The 14,851-nt window shown below is 52.8% G+C and overlaps 1 protein-coding gene across 2 annotated transcripts; it reads right to left on the bottom strand.

The window, feature by feature from the left end:
- Positions 1 to 4,481: 4,481 nt before the first annotated feature.
- Positions 4,482 to 13,984, bottom strand: Mbd3 (methyl-CpG binding domain protein 3). 2 transcript variants are annotated; one of them, XM_020184210.2, is made up of 7 exons: positions 13,824 to 13,984; positions 8,590 to 8,749; positions 8,181 to 8,318; positions 7,654 to 7,744; positions 6,848 to 7,025; positions 5,303 to 5,506; positions 4,482 to 5,088 (listed from the first exon to the last, which is right to left on the bottom strand). In XM_020184210.2, the coding sequence occupies exons 1-6, from the start codon at positions 13,835 to 13,837 to the stop codon at positions 5,308 to 5,310; spliced, it is 780 nt and encodes a 259-aa protein (XP_020039799.1). In that variant the 5' UTR covers positions 13,838 to 13,984; the 3' UTR covers positions 4,482 to 5,088; positions 5,303 to 5,307. The 2 variants fall into 2 exon arrangements, with proteins under 2 accessions (XP_020039799.1, XP_020039798.1); XM_020184209.2 differs by having other exon boundaries at positions 13,728 to 13,979.
- Positions 13,985 to 14,851: the final 867 nt, after the last annotated feature.

Consider the following 14,851-nt stretch of genomic DNA (forward strand, 5'->3'; position numbering starts at 1 on the left):
GGCCAAGAACTTGAGCTCCTCCTGTCTCTGCCTCCCATTCTGGAATCATAGGTGTGCACTACCATGCCTAGCAATACTTTCTTTAAGTTTTATGAAGCATCCTTCATGTATGTAAATGGAAAAATGAGACCTGTTGAAACTATTCTAGGAATGGGGGAGTGGGGGATAAAGGAGAATGATGGAGGGGAGTGAATTCAACTATGATATATTGTGAGAACTTTTGTAAATGTCACAATATACCCCCAGCACCAAAAAAAAAAAAAAAAAAGCATCCTTTGAGATTCATTCGGAATGCCTGTAGATAGAACTAGCACCAATGACTGCCCCTTCCAGGTAGGCACAGCAAGGAAACAAGATGGGTAGAGTAAGGAGAGCTGGTTCTACATTCTCTTTTGTATTTATCTATTTATTTATTTGCGGTACTGGGGCTTGAACTCAGGGCCTACACCTTGAGCCACTACACCAGCCCTTGTTTTGTGAAGTTTTTTTTTGTTACAGCATGAGCCACCAATGCCCAACTTGTATGTATTTAAAAATCTAAATGAGGTGATTGTTAACATAAGGGAAAATATAAAGAGTCTTGGATTGGATCTCCAGCTCAGGCAACTGGGTCTAGTCCCTTGGGGAGGGATGAAGAATTGAAATGCTCATTCTCTTGGGAAGCAGATTCTGGGAAACAGCAGAAACTTTGTCCATCAAGAGTGGGCCGGAACTAGGCGCTGGTGGCTTACGCCTGTAATCCTAGCTACTCAGGAGACAGAGATCAGGAGGATCACACTTTGAAGCCAGCCCAGGCAAAAAGTTTAGGAGGCTCGATCTCAAAAAATTTTTCACAAAAATAGGGCTGGTGGAGTGGCTCAAGGTGAAAGCCCCGAGTTCAAGCCCCAGTACCACCACCAAAAAAAAAAAAAAGTGGGCCAGAGCCGGGTACCAGTGACTCATACCTGTAATCCTAGCAGAAAGCAGAGATCAGGAGGATTACAGTTCAAAGCTAGCACAGTTAAAATAGTTTTTGAGATCCATCTCAAAAAAGGGCTGATGGAGTGGCTTGAGGTGTAGGCCCTGAGTTCAAGCCTTACTGCTGCCAAAAAAAGTCTCAGTTAGCAGTTGGCAGCTCATGCCTGTAACCCTAACTACTTGGGAGGCTGAGATTGGGATGATTAAAAGTTCAAGGTCATTCTGAGCAAATACTTCTAGAGCAAAATAGACTGAGGTGTGCCTCAACCGGTAGAGTACCTACTTTGCAATCTCAAAGCCCTGTCCCACCAAAAAAAAAAAAAAAGAGAGAGAAAGAAAAGATGGGGGTGCTGAGAAGGCAACAACCACTACCTCTTCTCATTCTCTCCACTCAGTGCCTAGGGCTATCATGTGATCCAGGCCTGGCAATGAGCTTACACTCTGGGACTTGTTCCTTTTGCAGTGCTGGGATGGAATGTAGTGCCTTGCACATGATAGGCAAGAGCTGTACCACTGAGCCCAGCCCCAGTCCCAACCCTGGACTTTGCTGCCACTAACCCAACCTAATGGGAGAGTTTGGCTGTTGCTGTTCCCCTAGGTTTGCTGAACTGCTCAGTCAGCTATCAGCCCATGCCTGATGCCATTTTTGCCACCATGTCACAAAAGCTTGCTGAAGAGTGAAGGCAAAACAGGATGGTAGAGCTAAAGATACAGAATGAGAAAGGAGAAGAGAGCCAGGAAGTACTTGTCCTTTGCTTGAGCACCAGATCCAGCCTTGCCTGCAGCCATCCATCTCTTTTTCTGAATACTTCAGTATCAGAAGTCAATCCTTTACTTAGCTCATAACAATTAGGCAGGGGGTTTTGGCTGGTCGCCAGTGGTTCCCACCTGTAATTCTGGCTACTCAGGGCAGAGATCAGGAGGATCATGGTTCCATGCAAGCCTAGGCAAATAGTTTGCTGAGACCCTTTCAGAAATTACCAACACAAAAAAGAGCTGGTGGAGTGGCTTAAGTGGTAGAACAATTGCTTAGCAAGCATGAGGCTCTGAGTTCAAATCCCATACCATCAAAAGAAAGATTCAAATATATGTAATTAACTTACATCAAAACTCATCTTTTTTGACATAGTATCTCACTATGTAGCCCAGGCTGGCCTTGATCTAACAATCTTCCTGCCTCAGCTGGGATTACAGGTGTGCACCACCCCATACCCAGCTCAAAATTTGCTGTTTTTTTTTGTTTGTTTGTTTGGTGGTATTGGGGTTTTGAACTCAGGGTCTCACACTTGCTAAGCAGGCACTCTACCTCTTGAGACACTCAACAACACTTTTGTGTGTGTGTGTGTTGGGTATTTTCAAGATTCTTGTGAACTATCTGCCTGGGCTGGCTTTGAAACACCACCATCCTGATCTCTGCCTCCCAAGTAGCTAGGATTACAGGTGAGAGCCACCGGTGCCCAGCTATTACTACTTTTTAAAACCCTTGGGTCTTGACCAACTTTTTATAGGATCTTATGAGGATATCCACTGCCCCCAGGCTAAGATCTCCACCTAGAATGGTGCTGTCTGTAGAACTTTCCAGATGATGGCCCTCTTCTGTGCATCCATATTGATGGCAACTAGCTAGGGTAGAGGTTTCTGGATTAGAAGTCTCTCTGGGAGGGTTGAACAGGGTGGATGTAGGGTGTTCAGAAAGCTGCTTCTGCTTGCCAGGTTGGGGCTGCAGGGCCAGAAGAGGTTGGAAGGGCAGCAGGAGGTGCTAAGTGGCCCAAAGTCTGTGTGGCAGCTTTACCTGAGCAATGGTGTTGGGAGAGTGGGGAGTCCTGATATGTCCACGTGGCCAAGACTGGAGCTTCCGTTGCCCATCCTCAGGTCAAGGTGACCCAGCTGAGTCATCCTTGGCCCTCATGGGCTACCCTTGTGGGGTGCATTCTTTGGGAGACAGGAGCCTGAGCACAGGAACCCCAGCTACTGCTGGGCCATCTGGAAGATCACAGCTGAGATTGGCAGGTTGGAGTTATTCTATGGTGGTCACTGGAGGCAGGCTGGAACTCACACCTGGTCATCCTGTGGCAGGTGGGTCTGGGTTGCAGATGGGGCCTGGCAGAGACACAGCCCCATGGAGGGGTGAGCAGAGAGGGGTTCAAGTTACCTGGGCCTTCGTGGGGCCCCAGGCTGGGGATAGAAGCCCTGGATCCTGATAAAACGGTTTCTCAGGGTCATGGGGCAAAGTAGTGAGCTGGGGAAGTTGGTACAACTACAGGTATCCTGGAACCCAGAGGATGGCCTCCCTTGGGGTCCCTCACCCCAGGGCCAGGTGCACCTTGAGGCTCTCCCAGGACATCCCTCCTGTCCCACTTCTCCTGGTGAGAGTTGGTTGGCCTGACTTTAGCCCACCCTCTGTGCTCTGGGCAGCTGGGGATGTAACCTGCAGTGGGGCCTCTGATTGGCACCTCAGGGCAGAGCCTGGGGTCTGGAAGCTAATCCTCTCCTAGCCTAAAGGGACATGAGCCAGGCACCAGTGGCCCACCTATAATCCTAGCTACCTGGGAGGATTAAGGTTCAAAGTCAGCCCTGGCAAATAGTTCGAGAGACCCTATCTCGAAAATACTCAACACAAAACAGGGCTAGTGGAGTGGCTCAAGTGATAGAGTGCTTGCCTAACAAGCTTGAGGCCCTGAGTTCAAGCCCCAATACAGCTTAAAAAAAAAAAAGGGGGACATGATGATTTGCGACTTGCCCCACAGAATCCTCCATGGCTGACTCCCTTCACCCTGGGTGAAGGGACACTCTGGGTCTTTTGAACACAGGCTCTCTGAAGGTGACTTTACTGACAGAGCACAGGAATTGCCATCTTGTATCCCCAAACATCATGGTTCGCACCACCTCTGGTGGAGCACAGGCCTCAGCTCAGTGCCTCTGGCTCAGGCAAGCAGTCCCCACATGTGAGGCCAGGTGCAGCCCAGAGCCCCCACCAGCTAGGAAGGGCAAGGCCACAGGAGGAACCACTGGAGCAGAGCAGGGGACAGGGAGGGGCCAAAGGAATCAGCTGGATGCACTGAACTGAGGGGCTCACTGGGCCTGGGGGACAGGACTCTTGGTCCTAAGGGTGGCCCTGGGAGCCAGGGGAGAGGTGTAGGCTATGTGTACTTGGTAGGTATCTACCAGGTGGAGGCCCTAGCCTGGGTGACTGGGGAACGAGGGGTGTTTAAGGAAGTTTCCATCACTGTGGCACCCTCAGCACACTGAGGTAGGGATGTCCCAAGAGATGAGCCCTAGGGACCTGTATCTGTGCTCAGGGAACCAGTGATGGAGAAAAGTGCCAGTTCCTCCCTAAAAGCTGAGTGCCTCCACGCCTGCCACAGAGGGAAACTGAGGCAGAGGCAGGCAGTTCCTCTGCCTTGGAGACCCATCTATCTATGCCCCAGCAGCATCTGCACAAGGTCAGGATGGCGGCTATGGGCTGTGTGGGTTCAGAGGAGGAAGGGCAAGCTCATACACGGGGTCAAACAGTCACACCAAGGTCCAGCCATTTGTTATCAATTTATTGAAGGAAAGTGACCTCCTGGGTAGCTGCCGGCTCTCGGCTGTGGGTCACCAGCTGTGCCCACTGGGTGGGGAGGGGCTGTTCTGACTCGGTCCCACAGGGCTGACCACTAGCCCAGGTCAGCCCTCCTCATACTGCAGGTAGAAGGGAGACCATGTTTCAAGAGCATTTCCCCAGCTGCTGGAGACAGGGCAACCCAGCAACTCACCACATCCAGGCTCCACACGCACACTGCCAGACAAGCCTGCTGGCACCTTCTGTGTGAAGGAGCTTGGGGCAGTGGCCATGAAGACAAGGCTGGCCTCTATGTCGGAGCACCAATAGCCCTGAGTTCACCATGGAGGGACCTCCTGCCAGGTGGGGCCCAGAAGCGAGTGACCCTTCCAGAACTCAGGCCTGCTTTGGAAGGAGAATGGGGATGACCCCAGCAGTGCCCCTCCAGGCCCTGAGGAGGAAAGCCTTGCCTAGAAAGGAGCAAGAAGGGCTGCTCTCCCCCAGATGGGCCTGGCTACCCAGCCTGGTTCCAAGTGTGGCCATGCAATGCAAGCTGGTGCCCCACAGCACGAGACTCTCAGGCAGAGCGTCTGGAAAGAGAGGGGACAGGATGCCATTAGCAACTTGACTGGAGATACAAGTGCTCAGCAAGGCACTCACTCTATACAGGTGCTAGGGCTTCTGGGAGAGTTCCCTTGTCCAGCTGCCACCACACACCAGGCTAAAGTGTTAGCACTTCAGTGGCTCTTGGCCTGCCCTGCCCAGATGTGTGGTCTGAGATCCCATCCTGGTGATGTGTAGCACCTGCTCTAGATGCGCTCCAGCTCCTGGTCTGGCTCAGGCTCCTCCTCCTCATCGTCGTCTTCCTCGTCATCATCTTCATCCACACAGGCTTTGTCCAGTGGTGCCTCGCCATCACGGGCCAGCTCCTCCACATGGGCCAACATGTCAGCCATCAGTGCCTCCTCCAGCCGCTTCCGCACCTGCTGTACCAGCTCCTCCTGCTTCCTGAGGACACAGAGGCTGTCAGGAGAGGCCAAAGCAAGGGCTTCAAGCATGCTTGGCAAGCACTCCACCATGGAGCTATATCCCCAGTCCTGCAAATTTCTTTTACTATCCCTTAAAAGTGTGGAAAGAGAAAACAAAACAAAAAAAACCCTTATGTGTTCAATGCCCTGCCTGAGCAGTGGCTCCTGGCTCCAAGGGCTGGGGCTGGTGCTGACCATCTTTTTGCCTGTTGCCCTCTGGCTGAGAAGCCGACCACCAGCTCCCTTCCCACAGACACCTTCCCCCTGCATGCTTTCTGCCTTTTTAGCCTACTGGGAACTCACCCTTTGTCTCCTTGGCCCCTTCAGGCCCACCTCCTCATGCCTCTCCCTGAGCCTTCTGTGGGTCCCTGTCTGGCTGGGGCACATACTGGCTGCCTCACTTCAATTTAACTATCAGTTCCTCACTATCCAAGATCCCAAACCTCACCAGCTCTGAACTCAAAGACTTCCTACTTCTACAAGTTTTTTGTGGTTGTTAAGTATCCAGGAGGTGTCTCTGCACTGTCTTGTTCTTTTCTTACATTTTCAATTTCTTCTATGATATCCTCTTTACTCCCACACCTTGTGGAGTGTGAACTTTCAACCCAGCTGCATGCCGGTCAGAGCAGACACACTGGCTCACTGTCTACCCAGGATGAGACCCTCTGAGGTCCCAATAATGTGGGGGAGGTGGCATCTAGAGTCCCTTCTTGTCCCTAATAGGAAACCTGCGCTGGACCCCTCTGGATTCCAGTTTCTCCACTGTTATGGATCCCTGGAGCTCCCCTGGCCTGACTTGAAAATGAACCTGGCACTTTCAGGTTAAAAAGTTGCAATGTCTCCTTTCTAGCATTTCTAGATGCTTTCTGCCATGTCCACACAGTCTCTAAGGCAAGTTCAAGTCACCTCTTTTCCAGATGGTTCTAGCATAGGGCCACCCCCGGGACCATTGTGCTCTCCCTGCACTCTAGTACTGGCTCTGCTCTGAATCCCTCCTGATGACCCTCTCCTTGGGACCCTGAGACTGTCTAGTTTCAGCATCAGCCTTCCCAACAGGTGCCCACAGCCATTTACCATGAGGGCAGGGTGCTCTGGCTACCTTCAGTATCAGGTGTCAACACTGGCTGAAAGAACCATTCTCTTTCCAGCCTGTGCTGCATTGCAGACACCTAGTCTGCACACCTGGGCTGGCCCCTTCTGTTCCAAAGCCTAGCAGCATGGACAGACCATGCAGGTTCCCAGTACCTGGGAAGCATGTGCAGGTGCTACAGGGTGCTGGCCCCAGAGCCTGGCTTGGGGGAGGGGAAGGGCTGCCAGCTACCTGATGTCCTCGTCGGTCACCATGAAGGCTTTGCACAGGGGCTGTGTGGTGTTCAGCCACACACCAGGGTTCTTCTCCACTGCGGCTGACAGCTGCCCTGTAATGGGCATGGTGCTGGTGTGCAGGGCGCTGGCAATGGCTGACAGCAGCGTCTCATCAGTGCAGCCTGGGCCCACCCCTGCCAGGGTACAAAAGGGACAGCCAGATGTAGTGCGGTCACAGGGAGCCGAGGAAATGCCGAGAACCAGGCTTCTGCCTTTCCCTTTTGCCTTGGTCTTGGTCCCCAAATTTTCTCATGTTGCCATTACTTTCTTCTTTTCTGTTTTGGTGGTACTAGAGACTGAACTCAAGACCTCCTGCTAGCTGGGCAGGCATTCTACCACTAGAGCCACTCCACTTTGTCACTACTTTAACAGAAAAAAATACCAGCTTGGCTCTCCCTCCTGCAGGGGGACCAGTGTGTGACTTCCAGAGCAGGGACAAAATCAAACATTCCTGCAGGGCTGGTATTTTTCTTTTGTGGTGCTGCAAAGAAACCTGGGCCTCCCATGACTCTTTTCACTGAGTAGCACTTCCAGCCCTGGGCAAGTCTTTTCAGGACACCTGAGGACAAACTGACTCCCCTCTGCTCCAGGGCTCTGGAGGCAGCTCTTCCTCCCTAGAATCTACCCACCCACATTCCCAAGGTCAAGGTTAAGTAAGCAGGGTGTGACCGGAAAGCCCTGGCCCTCCCCTGCCAAGGGACTCCACCTCAGGAAACTGTGAATAGTCATTCCTCACAGCAAGGGAGGGCAGGCCTGGCTCACCTTGCAGGCCCTTGGGCAGGTCCATGGTCCTGACTAGTTCCTCTGCAATGTCGAAGGCACTCAGGCCACTTAGCTTCTTCTCCCAAAACAGCTGTGGAGGGTAGAAAGGCAGCACAAGTCCACCAGGCTGCAGTAGGGACCTGGGCTCCCAGTGCCAGCCACTGTGATTTCCCCGGGAAAGCCTGGGCAAGACCGGGGAATGGCTGGATGGTAGCAGTGGCACATCTCTACTTCAAGCTCCCTGCTTTGTTCAACCAACACACCCAAGTATCCAGTGGGATGTTTGTTAAGTGCAGCAATCACAAATGGTCCTCAAGTTTTTTAGGTTATAAAGTCATCTACCTACCATTTTATTTAAGACATCTGCCCCTACACTGAACCATCTCCTTGAGAAAACAGGAGGCCAGAAGAGGCCACACATGGGGAGAAGGGCAGGGAGGCACTCCAGGGAGTAAAGCCCTGAACTTGCTTTTAAAGGTGGGGACACCTTTAGACCGCACAGTCTCCATACAAGAAAAGGTCCTCACCTGCCGCGGTTGGTCGACCGCCTTCTGCGGGTCGCTCTTCACCTTGTTGCTGGGGTGGTTGGTGATCTTCGTCACTGGCTGCTTAAAGATGGACGCCGTCTGCCGTACAGGCAGCGCTGTGTTCAAGTCAGGCTTGCCCTGTGGGGACAAGGCACTGCAGCGGGCCGCCCAGGCCAGGGTCCACTGAGGGCTAAGGGGACCAGGCGCGTGCTCAGCCAGGGCCACCATGGCAGGCAGGCGCTCAGACTGGCAAAGTCTTGGCTCAGGCGGGCACAGCCCGAGTTCTAAGGATTTTGCGGACCGTGTCCTCGCCATGCGCCTGCCAGTGGCCCAGCTCCTGCGGCACTGCCAGTCCGCACACAGTGAGGGTGAGGGACCGCCTCCTTACGTCACTCTTCCTATGGCTCACCTTGACCTGGTTGGAGGAGTCGTAGCGCACGCGCTGGCGGCTCTTGTTCATCTTGCTCATCAGCATCTTGCCGGTGCGGAAGTCAAAGGTGCTCAGGTCCATGGAGCCCCCCAAGTAGCGTGCCAGCTGTGGCTTGCTGCGGAACTTCTTCCCGCTGGGGCTGCGGGTGGAGGCGGGTCGGCGCAGGCCTGGGGGAGGGGCTCTGAGACCCAGCCCGGCCCCACGGGGAGTCCGAGACCCGCACCACCACTATCCTGAGGGGGGAGACCCTCGACACACCTTGGTGAAGTCCCCCCACCCGGGGCAACCTCAGGATCTACTGCAATCTGTCCCCAGGCCAGAATTAGGTCTTGTTAAGACCCGAGGGCAGCAGGTGGTGGAGGGACAGCCCTAGCCACCCTCCTTCATGGTCACAGCATTGGGGGAGGCAGAAACGGGTGGATGTGCAATGCACTTCCAGGCACCTCTCTCTGGACCTACAGGGTTCCAGAGCTGCAAGGGCTCACCTGAGATCATACTACACAATGGCCAGCAAACTCAAGAGAGCTAACAGATGGATGTCAAAGAGAGTAGCACCTGTGGAAATGGCTACTCCAAGGAGTAGGCTAACTCCACTCCTAGGCATCCACCAGGAGCCATGAAAACCATCCACACTGCTGGTAGAGTGGCTCAAAGGGTAAGAGTGCCTGCCTAGCATGTGTGAGGACTTGAGTTCAAACCCTAGTGCTGCCAATAAATAAATAAATAAATAACCCTGTAATTCAACAAAAAGCTTTATAAGAAATAAAAATATTTGAAACTACATTAAAAAAAAAAATCCACACTGAAACTTGTACTAAATGCTCACAGCAGCATGACACAATGCCCAAAAGGTGGGGACAGTCCAAGCAGCCATGGATGAGTGAACACACATAGCATGGTCCCTCCACGCGATGGAACAGCACTCAGCCAGGAACAGGAAGAGGTTGTGACACACATCATAGTGTGGAGTGACCTTGAGGACATGGTGCTCAGTGAGAGAACAAGACACAAAGGCCCCACAGTGTGTGGCTGTGGGGGCTATGGCTTTCTTTTGGGTGATGGGAGTGTTTAGGTATTGCTTGTGGTGATGGTTACACACCCTTTGGAATGCATCACTGAATTGCACATTGAATTTAAATGGATGAAGCCCAAGGACTTCAACAAAGCCATTCAACAGTTATAAGCACTGTGTGGTATTTACTAGGCCAAGGGTCTTAAACACTTTTACAAACTCAATAAATGGTGGGTGGCTTGACTGTTCCCCACTGAAAACCTCTAGGTCAGGATCCTCCTGCCCTTGACACTGGGGTGGGGATTGGAGGTCAATGAAGAGAATGGATAAGAATCCATTCCAGCCAGGAACAGAGGAAACCCAGACTGTATGGAAATGTTTGGTCATATACTTAGCATGACATACCATAACCCTGTGGGATGGATGCCCTAGACTGGGACACCCATACCAGAAAGTTTAATTTCACACTCTCCCAGGAAAATGGAATGGTTACAGGGGCCAGGCAAGGCTCAGGCACATTTGCTAGGTCAGGGTCTCCCCACCTTCACTCCCCCCAGAACCCACAGTTGCCTGGGGCTGAAAGCACTTAACTGATGTTAAAACAGCCAAGAGGACCAGGGTGGCAGAAGACTTAGACTTTGAGTGTAGCCACAAGGAGGGAAGAAGGACCCCAAGAAATGCTCATCTCCCCTTTTCTGTTTTTCTTATTGCCTCTACTTAAGATGCAGATAACAGGGAAATGGAGACACAGGACTCAGACTAGTGGTGGTTTAAGGGGCTGTGGGAGGGAGCACAGGAGAGTGGAAGTTAAAAGGGTCTAGGTCTTCTTTGTGGAGTGATGAAAATTCTAAAATTGAGGCTGGAGGTGTGGTTCAAGTGGTAGAGTGGTCCTGAGTTCAAACCCCAGTACCATAAAAAAATTATAAAATTGAGTCTAGTAATCTGGTGGTGGCTGCACATATTTGTGAATATACCAAACAAACACACCCAGGCCTACCAAAACAAAAACAAATAAAAACAATGCCTGTTAGGCTTCAAGTAGGTGAGTGAGTCCTACCTCAATAGAGCCAGGACTGTAACCGAGCTACTCAGATGGTAGAGATCAAGATCAGTGTTAGAGGCCAACACAGAGAAAAACAGTTCTCAAGATCCCCTATTTCAATCATTAAGAGCTGGGTGCAGTGATGCACTCCTGTCATCCCAGCTACACAGGGAGCATAAACAGGAGGACTAAAGTCCAGGCCAGCTCAGGCATAAATGTGAGACCCTATTGAAAAATACCTAAAGCAAAAAGCAAAAAAAAAAAAACCATAAAGCACCAGGGTGCCAATGGCTCATGCCTGCAATCCTAGTTACTTGGGAGGCAGATATCAGAAGGATCACAGTTTGAAGCCAGCCCAAGCAAATGGTTTGTGAGACCCTATCTCAAAAAAACCCAACACAAAACAGGGCTTGTGGAGTGGCTCATGCGGTAGAGAACCTGCTTATCAAGTGCAAGCCCCTGAGTTCAAGCCCCAGTACCACCAAAAATAAATAAAAGAAAAGAAAAATACCTAAGGCAAAAAGGGCTGGGAATGTGGCTCAAGTGGTAGAGTACCTGCCTGGCAAGTGCAAAGCACCTCCAATCCCCAGTATCATCCAATAAATAAATGAATAAAATAAATCCAAGACAAAAAGATGTATGGTGCTGGAAGCCGGTGGCTCATGCCTGTAATCCTAGCTAGTTGGGAGGCTATCAGGAAGATAGAGGTTCAAGGTTAGGCAAATAGTTCATGAGACCCCCCATTTCCAAAATAACCAGAGCAAAACAGACTGGAGGTGTACTCAAGTGATAGAGCACCTGCTTTGCAAGTGTGAACCTCTGAGAGCAAACCTCATTTCCACCCAGACCCACCCTCCAAAAAAAAGATGAATGATGGCCAAGGGGTGGGGGAAATGGGCAGTGCTAATGGGACAGCACTTGTTTTGGGGGTGATGAGCTCATGAAATTAGATGGTGGTGATGGTTGCAAAAGTCTGTGAATGTACTAAACACTCCTACAATTAAAAGAGTAACTTATGGAACATGAATTACACCGTAATTTTTGAAAAAGGTTATACAGATCTGTATTGACAAAGATGTCCCTGTTATTTTATTGAATGAAGAATAAACAGATTTAATAAAACCACACAGAAAGCAGCCAACATTCAACCTGCGCTCTTCCATGTCTAGCCCTGAGATTGAGGTGCACCCCAGGCTGCACCTTGGGGGGGGGCACCCTGCATTAGTTTACTATACCTCCTGCAGCAAGAACCAGAAACCACTCTCTCCAGCCCTCTTACAGTGTTTTTTTTAACCGTCAGATTTCTGTGCTCCAGGCTGGGGCTCAGTATGGGGATCCCCAAAGTTGAGTGCTTAGAAGCTCCAGGTCAGGTGGGGATGGGTCAGGCAGGATGACATTGGCCCACTGGGGCTTGGTCCAGCTCAAGCTACACTCAAGCCTTCAGCCTCCTTGGCCTTTGCACAGATATGCCTGCCTGGATCACTCCTCTCTGCTTCAGTCACCTAACCAGGCACACAGTTATCTGCCTCACACATCCCAATGCCTCAGCGCATGCACAGGGAGATGGCTAGAGCCCTCACACTTATCATGAGGGGAGGGACTGCTCTTACTGCCTAGCTAGCTGAATGGCACAGGTACTGAAGAGGCGTTTGTTAATTTAACAAAGGATGAGAGAGGCAGACACAGGCCTGCATCACCTTTGTGTCTGAAAGGAAGACATAGGCAGAGTGTACTGGGAATTGGCTCTGGTGTGGAGGTCAGAACCCTAAGGCTTTATACTTTTTAAGGAACCAGACAAGAAGTGAAATCACCAAAGGCAGAGGGGTTGCAAAGGGAAATGTAGAGACACTAGGAGACACTGCTTGCAGCCCTACCTTGCAATGCCTGATATTGGAAGGGTTACAGCCAGTGATCATACGTCTTTAGAGACCAACAGTCCCAACCTCCTCTTTGCACACCTGCACTTTTTGGAAATAAGAACTTGAGATTGTCCTGGATGAGTCCCCATACTTTTAAATACAAGCTGTCCCTCGCTTTATCTCCCAAAACAGGGACAGCAGAAAAACCAAAGAAAAGCAGCAGTCGACGGATGAGGTGATGTACAGTCCCTCCCTAGCTCCACTCTACTCCCCCAGGCATTCTCTGAGCACCTGCCCGGCACTATGCACGTGGCATGTGCCTGCTCCACACTAAAGCAATGCAGAGGGAGCAATTAAAGCTGGTCCAGAACCAAAAGCATCCTTCTGGCTGTAGAGTGCAGATCAGTGGTAAAGTGCTTGCCTAGCACGCTGGAGGCCCTGGTTTCATCCCCAGTAGAGGGGACAGACATCTTTCGAGAGGAGGGAAAAGACGAACAGCAGGTGGGGTAGGAGGGCCCTGAAAGCCTTAGCCCACCACCATCTACGCAAAGGTAAGTGAATACGGGGCTAGAGAGGAGCTGTCGCAGGTCTCAAGGCTAGGGACACGACCCAAGAGGTATCAGCCTTGGAACATGCTCAAGAGAGAGACTGAGTGAGTGAGCAAGCGAGTGTGTGTGTGTGTGTGTGTTTAAATCCCCTTAAAACATCGCAGCTGGGAGGCCCAGCCATCTTGGGGAGCTCATTCCCAGGACTAGGGTAGTCCCCGGGATTCGAATTTTCAATCAGGTCTTCCCCGGGCTCCCCCAAAACGAGCCCTGCTCTCCGAAAAACACAGGCTTGGCCACCTGCCTCGGGCTCTACACGGTCCTGGGAGCTCCTCACAGGGGTCCAAAGGGAGAACCCAATCCCCACCCCCGCCTCCCAGCAGCGTCTGGTGACCGTCGGACGCCCCTAGTCAAATATGTAAGGCCTTTCTGCTGTCGGGACAAAAGCCCCCACTGCAGCCCGCCCGCCCACCAAGCAGTCCCACGCCAGGCGGAGCGCACGCGCACTGGGCTGCCTAGCTCACACGCACGACGCACGTTTGCACGCATGACGCACGCCCGCGGCCCAGGCCGCGGCCCAGGACAGGGGCGCCCAGGTCGCCGCAGAGGCCGCTGGGAGGCGCCCGTTGGGGCCCTGCGCGGCCGGCGCGCTCATTCACCTATAGTAAAAGACATCCCTGTGGCCGGCCGACAGCCCCGACCTTCTGGGCACTTCTTCCCTCTCCCAGCCCTGCGGGAGCGCCGGGCACTCCCACCTCTTCCGCTCCATTGCACCCGGCTCCTCGGCCCGCCTCCGGGCCCGCCGCCGCCGCCGCGACCCCCGCTCGTGGTCACCGCCGCCTCAGCTGCCTCCGCCGCCGCCACTTGCTGCGGCTGTTCCTGCCCGTGCGCCCCCGCCCTCCGCCCCCAGCCGGGCGTGCGCCGGCTTTGCCGCCCTCTCGGCCCCCTCCCCGCGCTCGCCAGCCCCCGCTTGGGGGGCCGCTCCGCCCACCCGCCCGCGCGCGGGGCCTGTCGCCCGTCTGCGCAGCCGCAGCGCCGGCCCCGTCCCCGACCGCACTCAGGCCCAGCCCCGAGACGACGAAGCCAATCAGCGCGTAGTGGGAGGCGGGACCTCTGAGCGGGGTGCGCGTGCGCTCTCAGTATCAGTGCGCTATCCCAGATGGACTATCGGTGGTGCGCCGTGGGCGCTAACACAGCGCTCTAGTCCCTTGTCTGGGGTCACTTTTTCTCGGCCGGGGTCTTTCTCCGCAGGCCGCAGCTCCCGCCGATGTACACCTGGCAGAGAGACTTTTCCCTACGTCCGCGCCTGGTCCTTCCGCCGGAGACTGAGGGATCTCCTTCCAGCGCCGGGACTCGACTCCTGCTGTCCTCTGATATCCCAGACTCCAGGCTCGTCCAAATCCCGAGGCTATGTTGGTAACTTCCCTCCCTATCTCAAGTCTCACCCAACACTTCGTTTCTTTTTTAATTTTTCCAGTGTTGGGGACCTAACCCAGGGCCTTGCGCATGCTAGGCAAAGCGTCTGTCACTGAGCTACATACACCCTTGGCCCTCTCAATACTTTTCTGAACCCTCAAAATCCTGCCTCTCTATGTCTCCACCTTAGTACAGCACCTCTTTTCCTAGAGGGCTCCAGAACTTCCCCACTCCAGCCAGAGGAATGGGAAGGGGGTCACTCTCACTTGGTCCCCACCGGCTGCCTTGTTCCCCTCACACAGCCAGCCTGGTCCGCCCAGAGTAGGTTTACAAGAAATGAACTGCCTTTCCTCTGCTGCCACCTGAA

Source organism: Castor canadensis, chromosome 14, assembly GCF_047511655.1.
Source record: "Castor canadensis chromosome 14, mCasCan1.hap1v2, whole genome shotgun sequence".
NCBI classification, from domain to species: domain Eukaryota; kingdom Metazoa; phylum Chordata; class Mammalia; order Rodentia; family Castoridae; genus Castor; species Castor canadensis.